Here is a 22,569-nt window from a genome sequence, read left to right as displayed (position 1 = left end):
CATACGCCACAGTGACCGCACATATGAAAATTGAAAATAAATTTGCCAACCTCTGCTGTAATAAAAATTTAAGCGGACTTTTGTATGCTTTTTTTAATGATAAAGTAATCAGGAACTAATTAAAAGTTATATAAGTTAGTTTTTTGGAAAAGTAGCTAGATTAATTTAAAACTATAAACATATGTATCAAATTCACTGTCAAAGACTGTAAGGGTTGCTTAAGATTAAAAATTAATGAAACAAACAAAGAATAAAACAACAGGTGTGTGTGTATATAAATCCACTTGTAGATTACATAAATCATTTTGTTTACTATAATCACTATTTGTTTACATCTTTAAAGAAAAACTACCTTAACACAGCTGTTTTTATTTACTTTTTGTACAGCAGGCAATAATGAAGCCGCTTTTTTAATGCGCAAACTCTAAAATGAAAAATCTCTTTGAAAAATCAATTTTTGTTATCATTCAAGCTGAAAACTTTGCAATAAAAAGTCTTGAAAATTTTCCCGCAGTTATTTAAAATATAATTTGTTTAACATTAAACTAAATTAAAATTTAAATATTTTATTGTAATATGTGGTTGATAAAAATTAAACAAGAATATAAAACTTCATAGTTCGTTGGAGTTAAAGGATTCCGGTAAGGAATCTCAAAGCATTAGAAAACTATATAAGTAGGAGCAAAAGCTAAAAATTTGCACCTGGATAAGAAAATATCTAGATGCTCTTTGAGCGAGGTGAATCAATTTTTGGAGTGTTAATTCATTGCACCATGAAGAGGCAAAACGTTCGAACGCTATCGCTAGTTGTATGCACATTTACATATTTGCTCATTGGAGCAGCAGTATTCGACTCATTGGAATCACAAACAGAATCAAGGAGATGGGAGTTTTTGCAAAGTATGTATTTAAAAACTATAAAAAAGTACTGTACTTAATAAAGTTTAATTAAAAATCATTTTTATCTTAAGTCAATGATCATTAGGGTGTCCGTTATTTCCCAAAGTGATGTTTTCGGGGGAGACACACCCCAGATCGAAAGTTTAGGGCCTAAATAAGGGGAATTTAACAAAAAAAAAATTTTTGGAGGTCATTAACCCGTGCCTCTTAGGTCATACTTTCCCCATACAAATTTGTATGGGAAATTTTTAACTCATACATAAAATTTTTTTTCTCTCGAGTAAAATCATCTATTTTTTAAATGTTTGTTGATTCTGATTGGAAAATAGTTCCTTTAAAAGATTACATTCAAAATTTCCGTTAAAAAATTTTTTATATTTTATTTCGGTTTTTGAAATTATTAGCTGTTTTCGTAGTTTTTGCATTCACCTATCACAATGTTTAAATGCAGTTTTATTGGTTTTTAATTCTTTTCAAATATTGCATTCAAAAATTTGTGTATAAATCAAAAATTTTAATTTTTTTAAATTTTTTTTGAAATTTTTGCCGTTTTTATACGTTTAAATTTATTTTTTGAACTACAAAAGATATGTTTACAATATTTTTATTGAATTTTGTTTAAAAATTATTCACCTAAAAAATGACATCAAAAAAGTTGTAAACAAGAAAGGGTAAAGTATTTAATAATATTTATTTATTATAAAAACGGCAAAAATTTCAAATAGAAATTTTAAAAAATTAAAATTTTTGATTTATACACAAATTTTTGAATGCAATATTTGAAAAGAATTAAAAACCAATAAAACTGCATTTAAACATATGTGATAGGTGAAAGCAAAAACTACGAAAACAGCTAATAATTTCAAAAACCGAAATAAAATATAAAAACATTTTTTAACGGGAAATTTTGAATGTAATCTTTTAAAAGAACTATTTTCCAACCAGAATCAACAAACATTTAAAAAATAGATGATTTTACTCGAGAGAAAAAAAATTTTATGTATGAGTTAAAAATTTCCCATACAAATTTGTATGGGGAAAGTATGACCTTAGAGGCACGGGTTAATGACCTCCAAAAATTTTTTTTTTGCTAAATTCCCCTTAGGCCCTAAACTTTCGATCTGGTGGGTGTCTCCCCGGAAAACATCACTTTGGGAAATAACGGACACCCTAATGATCATAGAGTTTTTGACAGGAGGGCACTTTTTTATATGAAGATCAGCTTATTGCAAACTTAATGTTGGTTTTCTTACTTATATACCTACAACTGAAAATTTAACCTACCCAGCATATTTATAATGTTATAAATTTAAACTATTTCTAAAGAGCCATTTATAAAATTTTCTAATTTGGGATTTTGTTTCATTTGAAATCAAAATAGGTTAAGATATGGTACAGGTTCATATATTTATGTTTAAATGGCCAAGATCATGCTTGAACCAAAGTTATAGTACAGTAACTCTTAGTTCACTCACGTCTACAAAAAATTTGTTCGGAAAAATGATTGAATGCTATGGCTTACGAGTAATACGTACACACATGACATATAGAGAATAAAAAATATTAAACTTACGACCTAGATGCAAGGTTATAAAAAATTATTTTTCTTTTAAATGCATTTGTTTTCCATTACAAACAAAAAAAAAAATAAAAACTTAATGCAAATAAAAAAAATTGCCTGAGAAAAAAAAACTATTGGAACTGAGAAAACTATTTGCATTAAAAAATATTGCAAATTAAAAATATTTGCATTAAAAGTAAAATTTTTATTGCAAATAAAAAATATTTTTTTCATTAAAAAAATGGATTGCAAATAAAAAATTTTTTCGCATTAAAAAAAATCAATGCAAAATGTGTGCAAAAAGTCTTCCCTGTCTACGGTCAAATTATTTTGAATTTTTTTAAAATACGCCCAATTTGATTCATAGAAAAACGCCTCTATTGTAAACACTTCTTCTAAAAATGACCCAGTATCTCAAAATTACTTTTTTACTGAGCACCACCAAACCATGCAAATTTCATACTTTTATCACATAATACACGGTTTTGTTGCTTCTCCAGCTCACCAGGATGCCCGGACTATTTCAATAGCACAGTTTTAAAATGTTTACACTCCAAAATCGGAGCCAAAAAAAGTTTTAGCCTCGTAGCAGAAAAACATAATTGCATCCAGCGATGAAACACGCAAAACTCGCGAAAACACATTCATCTTAAATATTTTACAATGAAAGACAATTCAGTTCAAAGTTCTTCGAAACTTTGTTTTCTTCGAGTTTTGGAGAAAAAAAAAAATAAAAACAAATTCAGACCGATTTTCTTCAATCGCTCATAGCTTAAGAGCGCTCATAAGAAGTTAAAATACGGTTTGTTTTCGGATTTGACAATTTCGGTACAATAGAAGATACACTTTTTAAGCGAGATAGGTAGGTATATAAAACAAAAATGAACAAACTTTTTAAAATTCCTTAAGAAACATCTGTAGCTGTACCCGTTCTTTTCAGAAAGTCCATACATCCATAGAAATGTTTACAGATCGATACACGGACCGACACGACAGACGCCTTGACGAAAACCATTTTTTCGTACTTCTTCACCATCGTAATGTTGGTTTTTATTATAACCTAGAAATTAATTCTTGGCACGAAACCAATACTTGCCCTTTAGAGCATGTAAATAATATAATATCAGAAACAAACTTTCAGAACTTTTAATTCCTTCTTTAAGAAATTCTGTGCTACTTGTGAAACTTACATGGATAGAAATGTGTAAAGTAGGTACTAGATTATGGTTTTCATCTACGACCTCCACAAAAACGCGGATTGGGTTAATGGACAAAAGCCCTAAATGTATGAAATAAACAATCGGTGGGAAATCGAAACTTGGACGAACTTTAGAATATATTTTTTACTTCAAACGTTTTCTTCAAATGTTTTTCTTATTTATTTATCTTAGCACTAAAAAACAACTTTGTCAAAAAGTACAATGTCTCAGCCGAAGACTACAGAATGATGGAAATAGTTATAATTGAGAATAAACCGCATAAAGCTGGACCTCAATGGAAATTTGCTGGAGCCTTTTACTTTGCAACCGTAGTTCTAGCTATGATTGGATATGGCCATTCAACTCCAGTTACAATTGGTGGTAAAGCTTTTTGTATGGCATATGCTATGGTAAATTCTTAAAGCCAATAAACAAAATATAATTCCAACAATTTTTTAAATAATTTCTCTAGGTTGGTATTCCTCTTGGATTGGTTATGTTCCAAAGTATTGGTGAACGTTTGAATAAATTTGCATCGGTTATAATTCGTCGTGCGAAACGTTATATGCACTGTAATCATACTGAGGCAACAGAAATGAATCTTATGTTAGCTACAGGCATGCTTTCGTCAATTATCATCACAACTGGAGCTGCTGTATTCTCACGCTATGAGGGTTGGAGCTATTTTGACAGCTTTTATTATTGTTTCGTCACATTGACTACAATTGGTTTTGGTGATTATGTTGCCCTGCAAAATGATCAGGCTCTAATGAATAAGCCCGGTTATGTGGCGTTAAGCTTAGTTTTTATACTCTTTGGCTTGGCCGTAGTAGCAGCTAGTATAAATTTGTTGGTCTTGAGATTTATGACAATGTAAGACTTTTTTAATTTTAGATTTTAAGAGTCTTTAGTGTTTATCGTTTTATTCAATTTCAGGCAAGCTGAAGAAGCCAAACGAGACGAGGAAGATGCTCATCAAAAACTCGGATCTTCCAATCAGCCCTTGAACTATGATCAAGAATCTTCTTACAATATGAAAGGAAAATTACTTGGCAACTCGAATTGCTGCACCGATTTTGATGACAATACTTCTGTGTGTTCATGCACTTGCTTGGGTGGAACACGTTGCTTGAATCATGAATCATTTGTCGATGCTGATTACCATCCAACTGATATTATTGCAAGTACGTTAAGTTTAAAGAGAGCATCTGTTTGATATAACATGTTATAAAGCAATGTCACGAACTATACAAAATGAAACAAAGACAAGACAAGACGGGATTTAGAATGGAGTTTGAAATGCATTACAAAAGCCTATAATTTCCAAATTTACAACAAAATATAGTTTTAAGGCACAGTTGAGTATTTTATAAAAAAGCATCTCTAAAAATTTGTCGAAAGAAGAGTATAAAAACATGCACACATATACTTAACTGCCTAAGCTGAAAGTTTAAACATAATCGTTATAGGAAACTATATTGTTTTCCTGATAAATTGCCAAAAACCATAAATAGCTTAAAAATAATATCTTACACTGTCAAAGTAATTATTATGCTATAGGCGCATATTACTTTTAAAATGTAAACAGCACAAATTCACATATTTAGAACTTCTTCCCCCACCGAAATAGAATTTCAACCCACTAAATATAAAAGAAGATAAAAATATTAAATAAAACTCTTGTAACTAGATTTAAACTCTTATTGTGCCAAATATAGAGAACCTTCTGGCGCTTTAATGCTAGAAGAGTATTAGAGTTTCATGTAAAAGTGACTTTCACTTGATTAAATTAAATAATTATTATGTATTAAAATTAAAAGTCTAATAAATATTTGTAAGACATAAAAATGGACAAAGTTTTTTGTTTATTTACTGGCAATAACTTCACTTTTTTTCTTCAAGCAAAAATGAGTTAGCACAAATGCTTTGGAACAATTTGAAACAAACCCTTGTTTTCGTGAGAATTAAGTAAATAAATCATAATTTTTTAACGAAAATGATCCAACCAAAACCTTGTCGGAGGTTGTTTTTGGTCAAAATATGATGAGGAAAATGCCCAAAAGTTTAAGAATCAAAGAAAAGGCAAGAAAATAGACTTACATCTACATCTACAAAACCTTTATTCCACGACCCTGGGATATACCCGAAACTTAAAAGTTTTAATAAAATTTACAATTTACTACACACCTTTCTTAATGGTTACATAAGTTAAAGTATAACATTACCCCAAACAAAACAATAAAAGACGAAGTTCTGAAGTGATCTGGTAGAGGTTGTAGTTTTAGGACAGGACATCACCAACTTTTATATATCGTCGGCGGAAAGCAAAACTGTTGAGTATTTTTAATTTGGGTTCTTATGATTTATGAATTTTTAAAGCAATTAAAAGACTAATCCATTAATTTTCCCGACGTTTCGTTTGGTTTTTTGCCAACATCTTTTAATTTTATTATACCTTGAATACAATTACAATTTTTAGATAATTTCTTTTGTTTTTTTTTTTTAATTAATAACACAAATAATTATATAATTGTCTGTGTTAATAACTTACTTTTGTCGTCAAATTACATTTTTTTAACATATTTTTATATCAAGTGTTAGATTTGTTTATAATTTAAATATGTATTATTTAATAAAATAACATGTATATTGCACTATTTAATTGAAAACGGAAAAACTATTGTAAAGAAATTATTTGAAAACTAGACAAAACAGAAACTTAAAACCTATTATCACAGACTGTATAGGGTAGAGTTGCCTATTTTCGGTCGTCTCCAGTTTCCGGCCACCTTTCGGAAAATGGTTATAACTAGGGATTTCATAGGGTTTTTTCCAAAATTTTGCTCTTATGCTGTTCTCATATTTGTTAAAACAGCATACGAGCGAAAATTTGGAATAAACCTTCGAAATCACTTGTTATAACGATTTTTCGAAAGGTGGCCGGAAACTGGATACGGCCGAAAATAGGCAACTCTACCCTACCTACATATGTGTTATAACTTGAGCTTACGAGTATGTTGTCTTTATCCTCTTTGAAATTCATCACTCTTCCCAAATTTTGCTGAATTCGAAGATTCGCAAGGTTATATCGTTTGTCTGTGTGTTTTTCTCTGTCAAGTATTTTTACATTTTCAAAATCTGGTGTGCTCCCATTTTCCGCCATAATTTGTGAAAGCCCAGTTTTGTTTGAGAGCCTAAAATTGTTCTAACTCCATACAATTTGTTAAGGACTTAGACCAATTTTGCTATATGCACTGACGATGCACAGTGGCCCATTTAGACAAAAGTGCTTGCAATATTCATTTTTCGGGTGGCTCGATAAAGAAAAACTTTTAGATCACTGGATTCACAAATGGTTGGAGCTCGAGTATTTGAAAAAAATTTTCAATTTGGGTTATTGGTGTGCCTTATAGAGCAAGTCAAAGTTAATAATTTTTTACTATGAAAAAAAAATCTGTTTTTTTATTTTTTTTCTTAGCTTTGAGTGTTAAAACTAGGAAGAGGGCTTCTAAAACGTTTTGATTTTTATTTTTTTTTTAATGCTGTATAAATATTTAAACCAAAAATTAAAAAAAAAAAATTAAAAAATTTATTTTTTAATTGTTTAATTTAAAGTTTTTTGAAACACTGATTTTTGCACACTTTTTCGACTTCAAATTGCATAGAAAAAAAAGATTCCTACATAATCAAACCAAGCTCAGCTGATTCAAAATCCTTATATATTTCTTAATAAAAATCCAAAAGCTCAGCTGCGTCATTTTGCATCCAACTGAGCTAGAGCGATTTGATTTGATAAGGTCAGTCATTTTTTCGACATTTTTTTTTCATGTGTGAAAATAAAATCTTGGAAAATTAGAGTTCTTTGTTTTGTAAGTGGTGGATTTCAATAACATGATTTTTTATGAATATATTGGGACCAAGGAGATGGAAAAGAGAAGAAAACAAGCGATCCAAACGCGTTTTCGAGAAGAGTTTGGACTTGATGTGGATAAACCAAAGGAAAGCTATGGAAATACTAATAATGGAAACACTTCAACACTTTTTTATTTTTTTTCTTAGCTTTGAGTGTTAAAACTAGGAAGAGGGCTTCTAAAACGTTTTGATTTTTATTTTTTTTTTAATGCTGTATAAATATTTAAACCAAAAATTAAAAAAAAAAAATTAAAAAATTTATTTTTTAATTGTTTAATTTAAAGTTTTTTGAAACACTGATTTTTGCACACTTTTTCGACTTCAAATTGCATAGAAAAAAAAGATTCCTACATAATCAAACCAAGCTCAGCTGATTCAAAATCCTTATATATTTCTTAATAAAAATCCAAAAGCTCAGCTGCGTCATTTTGCATCCAACTGAGCTAGAGCGATTTGATTTGATAAGGTCAGTCATTTTTTCGACATTTTTTTTTCATGTGTGAAAATAAAATCTTGGAAAATTAGAGTTCTTTGTTTTGTAAGTGGTGGATTTCAATAACATGATTTTTTATGAATATATTGGGACCAAGGAGATGGAAAAGAGAAGAAAACAAGCGATCCAAACGCGTTTTCGAGAAGAGTTTGGACTTGATGTGGATAAACCAAAGGAAAGCTATGGAAATACTAATAATGGAAACACTTCAAGGAGAACAATCAGATGCAACCGCTCGAATAACTGGAGTCAATGGAGAAGTTATTATGATGCTGAAAATAATACCTACTGAATGTTTTGAATTGCAGGGAAGTAGTGCATGCAGTTAAATTTGGAGAGTATACTAAGAAAACAGCAGAGCTTCTAAAAAAAAGTATCCTTAAAAACTATTCACGCCTACTCTTCACAAAATAATGGTCCATAGTCAAAATATCATCGAATATCAATCACTTTCAATTGGAGAACTGTCAGAAGAATCCCAGGAGTGCAAAGTTAAAGACCACAAGAAGTACAGATATCAAAATACGTGCAAAGTTTCAAGGATTCGGCAGAATGAAGACCTATTTAACATGCTTGCAACCTCATCGGATACACCTATTTCTTCCTTAAGGCATGTAAGAAACCAAAAAGATCTGCAAGAACAATACACTCCAGAAATGATGAGTTTATTACAAATTACCCTGGACTTAGATAATAGTTTTAAAGAAATCTAGTGTTTTTTATGTCTTAATTTGTTACTTTTATCTTTTTCCACTTTTTGACTTGTAATATATCACTGAAATACATTATAAATGTACTCTTCTATAAAGAAAAATAAAAAATTGCATAAAATAAAAAACAAAAAAATACTTTTCTCCCCACTGTTTCACTCGAATTGGTTCCTTTCCTTTTTCCCCACTGTGTCACCAACTCAGACTACTTCAGAAATTGATTTTTGACGATTGTAATCAAAACACCATTATGTTTACAACCTTATCTAAAACTTCTTATTTTAAGACCAAATTCTGAAACACCCTGTAAAGTTTTTTTTTTTTGAAACTCACAATTTTCATAGCCTTGGAAATTTCCTTCAAGATAAAAAAAAATGTGGCGATATCTTTATTTGTTTAGAAGATATTAATTTTGCAAGCAAAAAAGTCAAAACGGGCCACTGTGCGATGACGATACGTATGCACCACAAAACTGACGACATATCCTAATCGTACACGTATAATCGTAATCTTACCTTATCATTTGATGACATATTTTTCAAGTTTTTGAAAAGATTAAAATTATTAAAGTTCTTTTTAATTTGTTGTCCAAAAACTACCAAAGATATCGAAAACCGTTAAGATTTCGAATGAACAAGTTACCAAAGTCTGAGTGCCCTCAAGTTGGTCTTCCAGCATAATTATTTCGTTTAGACCATTACTTTTGAAACATCCTGTATATTTGATTTCACAATTTGCTCAGGTATAAAAAGACCGAGCAAATCGAGTGAAACGCTGATCGAAGTAAACTTAATTTATTTTTTTTTAGAGTTTTGATAGAAAATAGGAGCAAAATTCAAAGTTGATTCCAAAGACAGTCGGCCGTCTACTTCAGGGTAAAAAAAAAATAACGAAGTTGTATATGAAATGGCATTAGTTTTGGCGCTCAGCTCAGGTGTTTTATATGATAATTATATTTGAGAGCTCTGTTCAAATAGCTCAGAGCCAAAAAGGAAAACATCCCAATAGCTTGCAGTTTAAATAAAGTTATCGTGGTAGCAAGTGAACGAAAATATTTTTAGTTACATTTATTTAAAAGAAAACTTCTATACTTGAAATATTTTATTGTGACACCCTGCACAAGAAGTGCATTCGATACATGCTGTGCAACATTTTGTAGCATTTTTTTTTTTATTCAATGTATAGGAACATTGCATCCAAACGTCTACACTTTTGCTAACTTGTCCGACAACATGGCTTGATGAAATGTAGTTGAGTGTGGAACGGTTGCGCTTAAATTCTTTGGTGATGAACATTGAACATCATCAAAAAACTGTTCATCAAAAATCACTGATTATTTTTTGTTCTGCTCTCATCAAAAATTTTTTCAAACAAATTGAATTCAAATCTAAATGTTGTCATACAAGTTCTAGGTGTATCTTGTATGTTGTCAAGCATGTTTGCAAGTCTAAATCCTTCAACAAAAAAAAAAACTGCAATTATTTTTGATATCAACATTTCACTTTGTTAAGTTGGTAACAGAAACTGCTGTACAAATTTGCACAAACTTCACTTTTCTGTTTTGTAAACAAAGAAAAATGTCTTCCAGCGTAAAAATATACGAAGAATTTTCTTTTAACATTAATTTATTCATCAAATCTATCAAATAAAAACAAAATTATTTATTTTATTTTTAATAATTTAAATTTTATAATCTGACAAAAAAATGAATTTCAATAAGATTTGTCGAATTTGCGGTGAAATTATAAAAGACAAACATTTGGAAACTGTTGATGATAACAAAACACAAATCTACAAGTATCTTCCAGTAAAAGTATTTTGTTTATTTACTTAAATTAAAATATTGTATTATTAACGTTTGATAAACAAATTTACTTTTAAAGGATAGCGATGAAGAGTTTCCCAAAAACCTATGCGTAGATTGCTTAAACTTAATCGACAGCTGGGATGTTTTCTACAAACGATGTGAGAAGTCGCAAAAGAAGTTTACTGCGCTTCTTAAGAATAAGAAGACGAAGAAACTAATTGCGAAAAGCAAGGAGAAAGTATCTCCTCTAAGAAATGGAAATGATAAAGGTATAAATTCATTTGAAGTAATACATTCTTAAACAGAAGATAAATAAATGTTAATATTTTTTCAAGCTAGAAATAACAAGTGTTCTTCAAGACCATAGTGGTGATGAGTATACAAACAAGTAAGTATCTATGTATTTAAAATATCAATGTGCATTAAAAAAGACTTAACCTACATTTCGTGGCAGATTATTTTTATTTTTATATTATAATAATTATATTGCATGTTCTTCTTTCGATTGCATTTTAATATTATTATATTTGAGCAATTACATGTCAAGAGCCACGGTAGAGCCCAGCCAAGTTCTCTATCATTTTTGGCACTTCATCCTTATTTACAAGAAACAACTCGGGCCATTTTCATCCCCTATTTAACCCTTTATATTACCATGTTATATTTCTGTAACAAAGCAAAAAAAAAAAAAAACCAACAAAAAAACATACGAAGCTTGTAAATTTCTTTTGTCTTTAAGAACTTAGGGCCAATTTATTGAGCCTCCATTAAATTTTGAAATTTGTCGTTTTAGTTAAAAGCTTTGTTAATCTATTGACGTCTTTAAGTTTCCATCATTAAAAATTCATTTAATTCACTCTGCTTTAGTTAAAGTCTTTACTTTTAATGGAAACTTTAAATTTAAAACTCCATTAAAAATATCCCAGGGATTTTCTATTTTTTGAAAAATTAAACTGTCAAAAGCTACGATTTTGTCAAATAAAATATATTTAAATTTGAAGATTTAAAAGATAAACAACATAAAAACAAAAAAATGATAGCCCATAAGTATTTTGCAGCTAAAATGCCAGACAAAAACCTACAGAAGGTGTTACGATATACCAGTGGAAACCAAATGCTGAAAATATTGCAATTTTTGTGATGATTAGGATTACGCAGCATCTCAACCCTGATTAGTTTCACTAGTCGTGTAGATATTCTCTAGTAGATCTACTATATTATATGTGCTCTTCTGCGCTCTGCGAAGTGGATAAGAAATGCATTAATTTTTTTGAATTTTGTGTCTATTAAAAATCTCAAATAGAGTGTTGTCCATTTAACCCTCATACCCATAGTTTCAAAAATTTCTAGCAAGCCTATAAATCTATTCTTGTCTGACGAGAAAGAAATGCTAGTAGTGACCAAAACCTGAAGCAATTCATCCCTATAACGTACATGTCGTTTAAACTAAAACAACACAAAAACGACTTGTTCTGTAAGCCAAAATTACCAATTACCAAACGTTGGTATTATGAAATTGATTGAACACATTTTCGCCATTCCATTTTTCCATACTCATGCATGTTTCATTCATTTTTAATTGTTAACTGACACTGAAACTCTATTTAATAAAATAATAAATGAAATGACATTTGACGCTAATGGAGAGTGAATAAATAGAAATCCTGTTTAAGACCTCCATTTGCTCTAAAAATCCCTCTTAAAAGGCCGAATTTGGTGTTTTAACTAAAACGACTTTTAAATTTAATGCTTAATTAGTTAATGATTCCAAACTTCAAAAAAATTTTTTAAAGAGACTGAATTAAACGAATTTGGTTTTTAATTTTAAAATTCCCTTTTTTAATGGCGATTTAAGTTTAATGGAGAGTCAATAAATTGGGCCTTAGGTCCAATTTATTCACACTCCATTAAATTTAAAGTCGCCATTAAAAAAGGGAAATTTTAAAATTTGTATGCGATTTGACAGTTTTCAATTTTTTAATGGAGATTTTAAATGTAATGGAGAGTGAATAAATTAGGCCTTAGAGCCATTTGCTAATCGAAACTTAAGCATTTGTATTCAACATAAATCCTTATGTGATAGTTTCGCAGAGGAAAAAGTAGAGAATAAGAGTTTATGTTCGACATAAATTATTAAAGTTTCGATTCCGCAAATGGCCTTTAATTTTTAAATAATATTTTATCGAAATACTACAAAATATTTTTCATACACTGCGATTCACTTGAATAAAGGCACTTATTTTAGAAAAAAAAAGCAATTGGAGCTTTGGTAAGTTAACTTACCAAATTCTAGGTTTTGGTATTTTAAAAAGCAATTTATAACAAACAATATTGCAAAAACAAAAAGCCAAAACAGAAACCATGTGGCTTCAAGTTTCGTTTTTTCGCAACTTTTCACAAAACACAGTGGTTGACTATTTTCGAACCATGTAACTAAAAGTTAATTATTGCATATTATAAAAAAGTATTGTTTCCTATTACACTTTTTAGCGACCTTTGTTGGTGATGCAAAAAATGTACCTCCTTTCTAAATCTAAGAAATAGGACTAATATCGTTCTGGAACATTTTAGATGATTTGTTTTCCATCCAAAAACCACTCACCATCCCATTTTTGTTTTCTTCAAATGCAACCGTAAACAATGAACTTTTTATTTTGCCTTATTTGACCATTATAGTGGTCTTATTCTGAATTTTGAAGCTTTTTAAATATTGTACTCATCTTTAACTTCAGTGAAGGTACAAACCATCACACTAACATAAAATAAACACCACTTTTCGTTTGATTTTAGAGCCAACGTTTACGGAACGTGCAGCTAGTTTTGGAATTATTTTTCTCTTGGCTCTTTGTCTAGGTGCCTCATGCTTTACTTTTACATTAAATCACTAGTTTACGTTAATTTCAAAATATTCTCATACAAATTTAGAGTATTTACCAACAGCATTCACGACTGTGCATAGTAGAAGTGCATTTTTAATGTTACCTTCTATTCTTGCATTTTCTGTGGTACCTAATGGTAGCTTTTAGTGCAGATTTTGTTAAAATACACATATTATTACAAAGTTGCACTTTTCTATACTAAAACTAATTTTGTCCACGCTTTTTCATCGTTTTTACAAGATTTAAGAGCCTGCCTTTATTCTAGTGAACCAAACAAAACACAGTGTTTTGTCAGGAAATGCGAAAAAACGCAACTAGTAGCCAAACGGTTTCTGTTTTTGGTTTTTTGTTTGTAATAAGTTACTCTTTGAAAATCCAAAACCGAAAATCTAATAAATTTCCAAAACACAGCACCAATCGCTTTTATCTTTTGTAATATTAGTGCCTTTATTCAAGTGAACCGCAGTGTAAATTGCGTTACAAGTATTGACGGAATAAATAGCAGCCACTGCAAGTATGTAAACATACGAAAAAACTGACACTTAATGTAAAATAATCAGGGCCCGCGCCTAACATCTTTCTAATCACTTTCCTACTTTCGTATATGCAAACGAATTGTTGCTATGCCTAAGAGTATGGAGAAAAACATGAAAGAGCCGAATAACAATAATCATACTTGAAGGAGCTAGTAAAAATGCTAAGTCTATTCATTTGCATGTTGATAAACTAAGAAAACCTGCAATTAAGTGAAGCTAATCATGTGGGTGAGGTAGCGCAGTGCGTAGTGTACTGGCTTCTGAACTCGCTTGGTCTAAGTTCAATACTCAAGTGTGACGGAAAAAGTTTTTCAAATCAAAATGAAAAAAAGACTAAGCACTAAGTTGAAATTATGCTGCGACAAAAAGTACTGAGATGTAAAACTGTACCAAGTTCTAAAGTTAGTTTAAAATTTGTATTCATAAAATGATTGTTTACTTGGCAATTTTTCAAATAACTTTAAAAATCGGTAATAAAAAAAAATTACTATACTTTGAAACCAAGCTTTAGAACTTGGCCAGCATAATTTCAACAAAAGAGAATTTGGCTCTGTTTTAACAGTAATGTTTTTGTTGTGATTTATTTTGCATGACCTTTATATTTGTATAGGGGAAGTTATAAGAAGGAGTAAGTCCTAGTGGCTAACAACTCTCACCCATTTATGGTACAGTTAAATAAAAAATAGTTCTCTCTATGTATATTCAAATTTTCTAACATTTTTCAAGAAAACTTTTGATATGCCATTTTTGAGAAAATATTTTGCCAAAACTTTGAAACAAAAAATATTTATCAACCCATTTTCAAGAACTGAAATATGTATTTTTTTTTTACTCCATAAAGTGTGTTTTTTTAATATTTGTATACGCTATTTTTTGTAATTTTTCGTTTTTTGTCATTTTGGGAAAATTCAAAAATTAATAATATAACAGGCACGGTAAATAACGGTTCAAAAACTGTTAACTATCATGTTTGAAGAAACTCGCTCAAGTTGTTAAGACTGTGTGTGTAGATAGACAGACAGAATTTTGGGATTATTCATCATCGCAATGCCATTAGTGATTGTTTTTGCCGGTTTAGATTGTGGAAATGTGTTAAGATTGACGCAAAAAGCGACGCACAGTGTGCAATTTTGCCAATCTAGGAATCTAGCGGAACTAAATTCGTGGTTCCAAGTACACTTAATTTTTGCTATGAAAACCAGTTTGATTATATTGAATATGTATTTCTACAAGTGCCTTATTGATTTTCAGATATATGTATATATCTAATTATAAGTCCGATATGAGGCATCGGAGTATACAGGGTGTCCCAAAAGTAATGGATCAAACGGAGTATGCTAATAGGGGATCTTAAGGGCTCTCAGAATTTGGTAACTTGTTCATCCCAAATCCTTACGGTTTTCGATTTAATGCAATTCTTGTGAAATTTCGAAAAATGTCGACTTTGCAACAGTATTTTGCTTCCTGCGGCCATTATTGATTTTTGTTTTTTACAATTCTTTTACTAAAACATTTACAAATAATTAGGAACAATTATTTAATCAAAATATTTTTTATTCAATAAGCCATTTCGATGCAAATTAACTAACAGTTTCAAGTTTAATAAAAAATCAATTTTTTACTTTTATTTGAGAGCAACACCACAAAAAAAATTTCTATGGTGTGAGAATGGTTTATTATTTTAAAAAGTTGCCCTGTTATTGTAGTTTTCAAAAATGTATAAAAGTTTCCAAAGTTGCAGTTAGATCGCAAGATATTACAATTTGAATTCAACAAAACAGGGTTTTTCAGAGCAAAAGACAACCAAAACAAACACATTTTCTCGAATTGTTATTTGTTTATTTTTCTTTGAACAAAAGCCTCTATTTTTGTTTGTATTTTTGCTTTGAAAAACCTTGTTTTGTTGAATTCAAATTGTAATATTTTGCGATCTAACTGCAACTTTGGAAACTTTTATACATTTTTGAAAACTACAATAACAGGGCAACTTTTTAAAATAATAAACCATTCTCACACCATAAAAATTTTTTTTGTGGTGTTGCTCTCAAATAAAAGTAAAAAATTGATTTTTTATTAAACTTGAAACTGTTAGTTAATTTGCATCGAAATGGCTTATTGAATAAAAAATATTTTGATTAAATAATTGTTCCTAATTATTTGTCAATGTTTTAGTAAAAGAATTGTAAAAAACAAAAATCAATAATGGCCGCAGGAAGCAAAATACTGTTGCAAAGTCGACATTTTTCGAAATTTCACAAGAATTGCATTAAATCGAAAACCGTAAGGATTTGGGATGAACAAGTTACCAAATTCTGAGAGCCCTTAAGATCCCCTATTAGCATACTCCGTTTGATCCATTACTTTTGGGACACCCTGTATATGCACAAAATAGATGGGGAAGAGCCGACATCGAGTAATCGAAACTATCTATATCTCGAAAACGAAGCGAGATTTCGAAAAATTTTATTTGATCTTTTTGTCTTATATTATTATGAGGAGTCTAAAAAAGTAATTTGCGATTCACAAAAATCTGATTTACGATTTTTGAAAATATGAAAAATACGTTTATGGCCTATAAATCTGAACAAAAAAAAAAAATTTTGTATTGGGGCCGCAGCTATTCACAAAAACCCCTAACGGATTCTGATAAATAGAATATTGAGCGAGGTCTTAAGCACCATTTCACGAAGGATACATGCGGATACATTTTTAAAACGCTTGATAAATTAACAGAATAAATAATTAAAATAAATTGCCTAAGGTCTTGAAACAAAATTAAATTTTCTTCCATTTTAAGACTTAACAACACATTTGTCTTTGTAGTAACATCATAATAGAATACCAAAAAATAATTTAAAAAAATGTTTTTCCAGCTAGCTTTGATAAATAATAAAATACACAACTATTAGTTTCACTCAAAAAAATCATCTAACTTTAAATATATTTTTGCTTATTTTAATCTTATGTTCATGACACTGCAGAACGGCGCATGCAGTTTTAATTTTTGTTTCTTTGTTAATATTTCATAGTATAGAATTTAACCTTTCATTATACATCAAAATATTTATATTCGGAAAACTTCGAATTTTAATAAAGTTCCACTAGATATGTAAAATTGCACACTGTGCGACGGTAGGGACGATCGGGGTATTAACTACATTTTTTGAATGTAAACGAAGAAGTTTTTTTGGAAAAACAAGCATTTGTATATGCCAGGCATCATAATATTTGGTTATAAAAAAGTTTGAGTGTAATGTAAAAAAAAATAAACTGAATTCTTTTATGTTAAAAAACTTTCAAAATGAAAAAAACAATTGTCCACTCTTGTCGTTATTAAGATATGCTGTCTTTACGTCAGAAAAAATATAAAAACAGAGAGTCGGAAACGGAAAGGTTTAATCACTGCGTTTCTTGTTGGTAAGGTTTACTTGTTAACGTTCTCGAACGTGATGATTAGAATGTGGTAAAAAAATAAAAAAAAAATTTTAATCTCCATAAAAACACTCTTCATCTATTAAAAAAAACACTTTTAAGATTTCTAACTTAATTATTTTTCAAATACTTGAGAGTGCTATGAAAAATAATTAAAGAAAATTAATTTCTCGTTATACAATTTTCATTGCTTTTTAAAGTCTAGAACAAATAAGTCCGCATTTCTGTGTAAGAATTTTTCTTTTTGAAAATTTAAGAATATAATTTACAAAAACCATTGCATTTGTTTCAGAACTACATAATTAAACATAATTTAAAAAAATGCGTGAAATTGTTCATATTCAAGCGGGTCAGTGCGGCAATCAGATTGGAGGAAAATTCTGGGAGGTTATATCCGATGAACATTGCATTGATGCTTCTGGAACATACTACGGTGATAGTGATCTCCAGCTGGAGCGTATCAATGTCTATTACAATGAAGCCACCGGTGCAAAATATGTTCCTAGAGCTATACTCGTTGATTTGGAACCAGGAACTATGGATTCTGTTCGTTCGGGTCCATTTGGTCAGATTTTCCGACCTGATAATTTTGTATTTGGCCAATCTGGAGCTGGAAATAATTGGGCCAAAGGACACTACACCGAAGGAGCTGAATTAGTTGATTCAGTTTTGGATGTTGTGCGAAAAGAAGCTGAGGGATGTGATTGCCTCCAAGGATTCCAAATGACACATTCGCTAGGTGGAGGAACTGGTTCTGGTATGGGAACTCTACTGATATCGAAAATTCGAGAAGAATATCCCGATAGGATAATGAATACGTTTTCCGTTGTGCCATCTCCAAAGGTATCTGACACTGTTGTCGAGCCATACAATGCAACTTTGAGTGTCCATCAACTGGTCGAAAACACAGATGAGACTTATTGCATTGACAATGAAGCTCTGTACGACATTTGTTTCCGGACCTTGAAACTAACAACTCCAACATATGGCGATTTGAACCATTTAGTTTCGGCCACAATGTCTGGTGTTACAACGTGCCTCCGATTTCCCGGCCAATTAAATGCAGATCTAAGGAAATTAGCTGTCAATATGGTTCCATTCCCCAGGTTACATTTCTTCATGCCTGGATTTGCTCCATTGACTTCCAGAGGATCGCAACAATATCGAGCTCTCACGGTTCCCGAGCTCACTCAGCAGATGTTCGATGCTAAGAACATGATGGCTGCCTGTGACCCTAGACACGGTCGATATCTTACTGTGGCTGCCATTTTTCGAGGTCGAATGTCCATGAAGGAGGTTGACGAACAAATGCTCAATATCCAAAACAAGAACAGCAGCTACTTTGTTGAATGGATACCCAACAATTGCAAAACAGCCGTTTGTGATATCCCGCCAAGAGGTCTTAAAATGGCAGCCACATTCATTGGAAACTCAACAGCCATTCAAGAACTCTTTAAACGAATATCAGAACAATTTACCGCTATGTTTAGACGAAAAGCTTTCTTGCATTGGTACACGGGAGAGGGCATGGACGAGATGGAATTCACTGAAGCTGAAAGCAACATGAATGATTTGGTATCTGAATACCAGCAATATCAAGAAGCAACTGCAGATGAAGAAGGTGAATTTGATGAAGAGGAAGAAGGTGGTGGTGAAGAGTAGAATAAATGTCTTCAAGATAACATCGTGTATTAATCAATGTTAAATTTATAGTTTGATTTTTTTTTTTAATAAAATCATGTTTTGTTTATAATTCATAATAAAATTTTCTATCGCAATAAGTCCCCAGGATTTTTTTTTTTTTTTTGAATAATTTTTGCAAACAGGAAACTAATCATCAAAACAAAACGAGTGGAATTATGATGATCAATTTACAAAAATCCCGTAAGCCAATTTCATCATAAAATTCTTGAATATCTTAATGCAATGTCAGGCCAATTGTGAAGACGACTCAAACTTCAAAATTGGCCTGACATTTGTATTTCATTTTTTAAGACTTCAGTTCAATAATAAATAAAAAGTACAAATTTGGTACAGATGCATACTTCCTTAGAAAAGTCAATAAAGTAATAAATCAAACAATTTAGTTAGTCACTGTGGCGTATGTGTAACATTTTTATAGTATAGTAAAACTTAAAAGAAGAAAGAAAACAGAAAACTAAAATAATGAAAATAAATTTATAATTTTTGTTTACATGTGTTTTGTGGACTTTATGAATAATATTCAATTTAATAGAATTTTTATGACCTGTAGTCTAAAATGCGTTTTGCCCAGGTACAACAGTTGGGTTCATCAGTTAGATGCTGTTGTACCCTTTCTAAGACGCACAATTTTGGTCTTGAGGAAGTGCAAAGGGGAAATTCTATGCGAATTCTGATTGTGTGTGGTTTTCATTTCCTTGTAGGTACCTAACTTTTTTTTATTGACGGTGTTCTTAGGTTCTCACTTTGAACTTTTGTCGATTTTATTAGCGATAATATATGCATTTTTAAATTCAAATCGTACGAGACTTTTTGAAAAAAAAACAACACTTTGGTTGAATCGTACTTTTTTTCTTATTTTTAAAGTAACGCTTTTTTATTTCCAGGGGCACTTCAAAAGAAGCAACAAATGGCAGCTTTATTTGCAATTTTTGCTCAGTTTGCACCAAAGGCCAACCAGAACTCAATGATCACTTGATTGCTGTGCACTGTGACTTAGTATTCTGTTGTGATCTTTGTAAGAATTACAAACCACGAGATGACCTTATCACCCACATGACGGAGCATGCCTTGAGTTCTTTACAAAGTGCTACCCCAACAAAGAATCATACTACCAAAACCAACAATAACAATAAGCTGCAGTGTTCCAAATGTGACAAACAATTCACCAGCAACAGTGGTCTTAAATATCACATGAATTCCAATCACAATTTAGCTAAACAATTTCCCTGCGATGAATGCCATCGTGTATTCCCATGTAAACGTGTATTGCTAAATCATTTCCGAAGTGTCCACAGCAAAGATAAACCATTTAAATGCAACGATTGTGGGAAACACTTCAAAACAGACTCAACTCTGTATGCACATCGGAAGACCCATTCAAAAGAAGCACCGCATAAATGTTTCGATTGTGGCAAAGGATTCAAATTCAAACATCATTTGGATTCGCATGCGTTGCAACATAAGACGACCAAAGAAAAAACATTCGAATGCAGTTTTTGTCATAAGAAATTTGCTGCATTAAATAATCTCACCAAACATCGTAAGATTCATGATAATACTTCAGATTTTGCATGTCATATTTGTGGAGTCAAAATGATGCAGAAGCGTTATTTGAAGGATCACATGAAGAGAGTTCATCAAACACGATTAGATTAGTTTTAAGTGAAATTAGAAATACGGTTATGTAATTTAAAATTTGTTGAATTTGTTTGAATTAAATTAATTATACAATACTAGCAAAATTAGAATTGTTAAAACAAAAAATTTGTTTTTAATGTTATTTCTGCTTATTGAATCGAAGGGTTGGTTCCAAATCGAATGAATATAGACATGTATCTGTAATTTTATAAAAATTCAATAATAAGAATACTCATTAGGTCAATTTTATTCACTTGTCATTATAGTGTACCCATTAAAAATTAGAACATTGTCAAATCGAATACGAATTTTTTAAACTACCTTTTTTAAATGATGGCTTTAAAATGGAGCAAATGGCCCTTAAAGTTTGAAAAATTAAAAATATTTTTATTTATCGATTAAATTGTTTGGTTGTACATAAGATTAAATAGCAAATAGATAAACATTTTCGACGTGTTAAGTCAGAAGAAGCGAATATATGTGCCCATGATTATGAGAGTGGACTAAGTCACTTTTTGCATTGTTTAAAGAAAAACTTACATTAATTGTATTTCTTTTTTGAAATCACTGAAGGAGCAATAAAAAAGTTTAATTGCTGCAATTTTCAAATAAACTTTACCCTTAAATGATAATCATTTTTAGGCTAGATTTGATCGGTTTTTAAAGGCACCGGCGAATGGATAAATAATAAAGAATAAGGACGCTTATCAATGGTCAAATTCATTTTTCCAAAAATGTCGTCATTTAATTTCTTACAAATATATTTTGCATTTATCATGGATTGAGATGCGAGATTAAAATAGGTAGTGTTCGACCGAAGCTTCGGCATTCGGCTTCGGCCAGATTCGGCCAAAAAAACAACATTCGGCCAAACCTTGGGCTTCGGCCATTTTAGACCGAAGTTTTGGCCGAAGCCGAAGAATCTGTTTATTGTATCGAGCGTCGTACTAGGCGCCGGAAAAAAATTTCAATTTTTGAAAAATTTCAAAACACATGTGTGTCATCATAAATAAATAAATAAAAATAATATTTTTATCCAATTGGAAGGGAGAATTTTTGACTTTTTTTTAACCTTATGCTTCGGCTTCGGCATCGACCGAAGATTTTCCTTTAGCCCAATAATTCGGCTTAGACTTCGGCTGAAAATCAACCTTCGGTCGGACACTTAAAATAGGAGTCTTAATACTCAGACTAGCTAACAATTTTTTTTTTGTAATTCAGAAACTTGAAATTTGTTTTGTGAGTTGTTTCCTAGTTTAACAAAAACACTATATTTTAATACTACATTAAATTTATATCGACCAAAATTATTTCATTAACTAATTTAATTTCTAAAAAAGCTACTTTACAGTTTAGCGTGTAGCAATTAAATAACAAAAACAATAGATTCATGTCATGCCTATTTACGAATTCCATTCAGAAATTTGCTACTTATCTCTACCACTAATCCTACTGTGTCCCAACTTAAGAATCACAAAATCTGTTCATAATTGAAAATCTCATACCAATTGTAATTACTCAACGGATTTTGTGATGGGTTTTCTAAGATTCGTAGAAAATTTCGGGTGCGAATAGAATTCGTGATAGGGTCGTTATATATTTTGTTTATTCCATTCTTTACTTTATTCAAAAAAAAAAACTGGTTTTTCAGGAAACAAGTTAAAATTCTCCGTCAGTTTTTAAAGCTTAGAAATTAATTTCTGCAGGATTAAAGATTACTTTATTCCAATAACTTCGGCATTAATAACTCAAAATTCGTAATTTTTGAGTTAAGGCAGTATTCAAGTAAATGAGCGAT

At 30.6% G+C, this 22,569-nt stretch overlaps 3 protein-coding genes across 5 annotated transcripts; all 3 read left to right on the top strand.

Moving 5' to 3' along the window:
• The first annotated feature begins 461 nt into the window (after window positions 1-461).
• On the top strand, window positions 462-5,489 carry LOC129914702 (two pore potassium channel protein sup-9). The gene is made up of 4 exons (XM_055994046.1): window positions 462-900; window positions 3,853-4,070; window positions 4,133-4,533; window positions 4,597-5,489. Exons 1-4 carry the CDS (start codon window positions 723-725, stop codon window positions 4,874-4,876), a joined length of 1,077 nt encoding a protein of 358 aa, XP_055850021.1. The 5' UTR covers window positions 462-722; the 3' UTR covers window positions 4,877-5,489.
• A 4,834-nt stretch (window positions 5,490-10,323) lies between these two features.
• On the top strand, window positions 10,324-21,713 carry LOC129914701 (gastrula zinc finger protein XlCGF7.1-like). Of its 3 annotated transcripts, none has more exons than XM_055994044.1 (4): window positions 10,324-10,582; window positions 10,659-10,851; window positions 10,922-10,970; window positions 20,018-21,713. In XM_055994044.1, the coding sequence occupies exons 1-4, from the start codon at window positions 10,481-10,483 to the stop codon at window positions 20,787-20,789; spliced, it is 1,116 nt and encodes a 371-aa protein (XP_055850019.1). In that variant the 5' UTR covers window positions 10,324-10,480; the 3' UTR covers window positions 20,790-21,713. The 3 variants fall into 3 exon arrangements, with proteins under 3 accessions (XP_055850019.1, XP_055850018.1, XP_055850020.1); XM_055994043.1 differs by having other exon boundaries at window positions 10,325-10,588; window positions 20,018-21,710; XM_055994045.1 differs by lacking the exon at window positions 10,324-10,582 and having other exon boundaries at window positions 10,773-10,851; window positions 10,918-10,970.
• LOC129914699 (tubulin beta-2 chain) lies at window positions 17,532-19,210 on the top strand. The gene is made up of 2 exons (XM_055994040.1): window positions 17,532-17,657; window positions 17,722-19,210. Exon 2 carries the CDS (start codon window positions 17,751-17,753, stop codon window positions 19,089-19,091), a length of 1,341 nt encoding a protein of 446 aa, XP_055850015.1. The 5' UTR covers window positions 17,532-17,657; window positions 17,722-17,750; the 3' UTR covers window positions 19,092-19,210.
• Window positions 21,714-22,569: the final 856 nt, after the last annotated feature.

This window comes from Episyrphus balteatus, chromosome 3 (genome assembly GCF_945859705.1).
Source record: "Episyrphus balteatus chromosome 3, idEpiBalt1.1, whole genome shotgun sequence".
Taxonomy (NCBI): domain Eukaryota; kingdom Metazoa; phylum Arthropoda; class Insecta; order Diptera; family Syrphidae; genus Episyrphus; species Episyrphus balteatus.
Note: the sequence above shows the minus strand (reverse complement) of the source record. Positions and strands in the feature narration are given on the sequence as shown.

Coding starts and splice junctions, on each gene's coding strand:
- LOC129914701 (XM_055994043.1), top strand. CDS start 10,481: ATGAATTTCAATAAGATTTGTCGAATTTGCGGTGAAATTATAAAAGAC. Junction 10,589..10,658: donor ACAAGTATCTTCCAGTAAAA/GTATTTTGTTTA, acceptor TTACTTTTAAAG/GATAGCGATGAAGAGTTTCC. Junction 10,852..10,921: donor AAGAAATGGAAATGATAAAG/GTATAAATTCAT, acceptor TTTTCAAGCTAG/AAATAACAAGTGTTCTTCAA.
- LOC129914699 (XM_055994040.1), top strand. CDS start 17,751: ATGCGTGAAATTGTTCATATTCAAGCGGGTCAGTGCGGCAATCAGATT.
- LOC129914702 (XM_055994046.1), top strand. CDS start 723: ATGCTCTTTGAGCGAGGTGAATCAATTTTTGGAGTGTTAATTCATTGC. Junction 901..3,852: donor GAGATGGGAGTTTTTGCAAA/GTATGTATTTAA, acceptor TATTTATCTTAG/CACTAAAAAACAACTTTGTC. Junction 4,534..4,596: donor GTCTTGAGATTTATGACAAT/GTAAGACTTTTT, acceptor ATTCAATTTCAG/GCAAGCTGAAGAAGCCAAAC.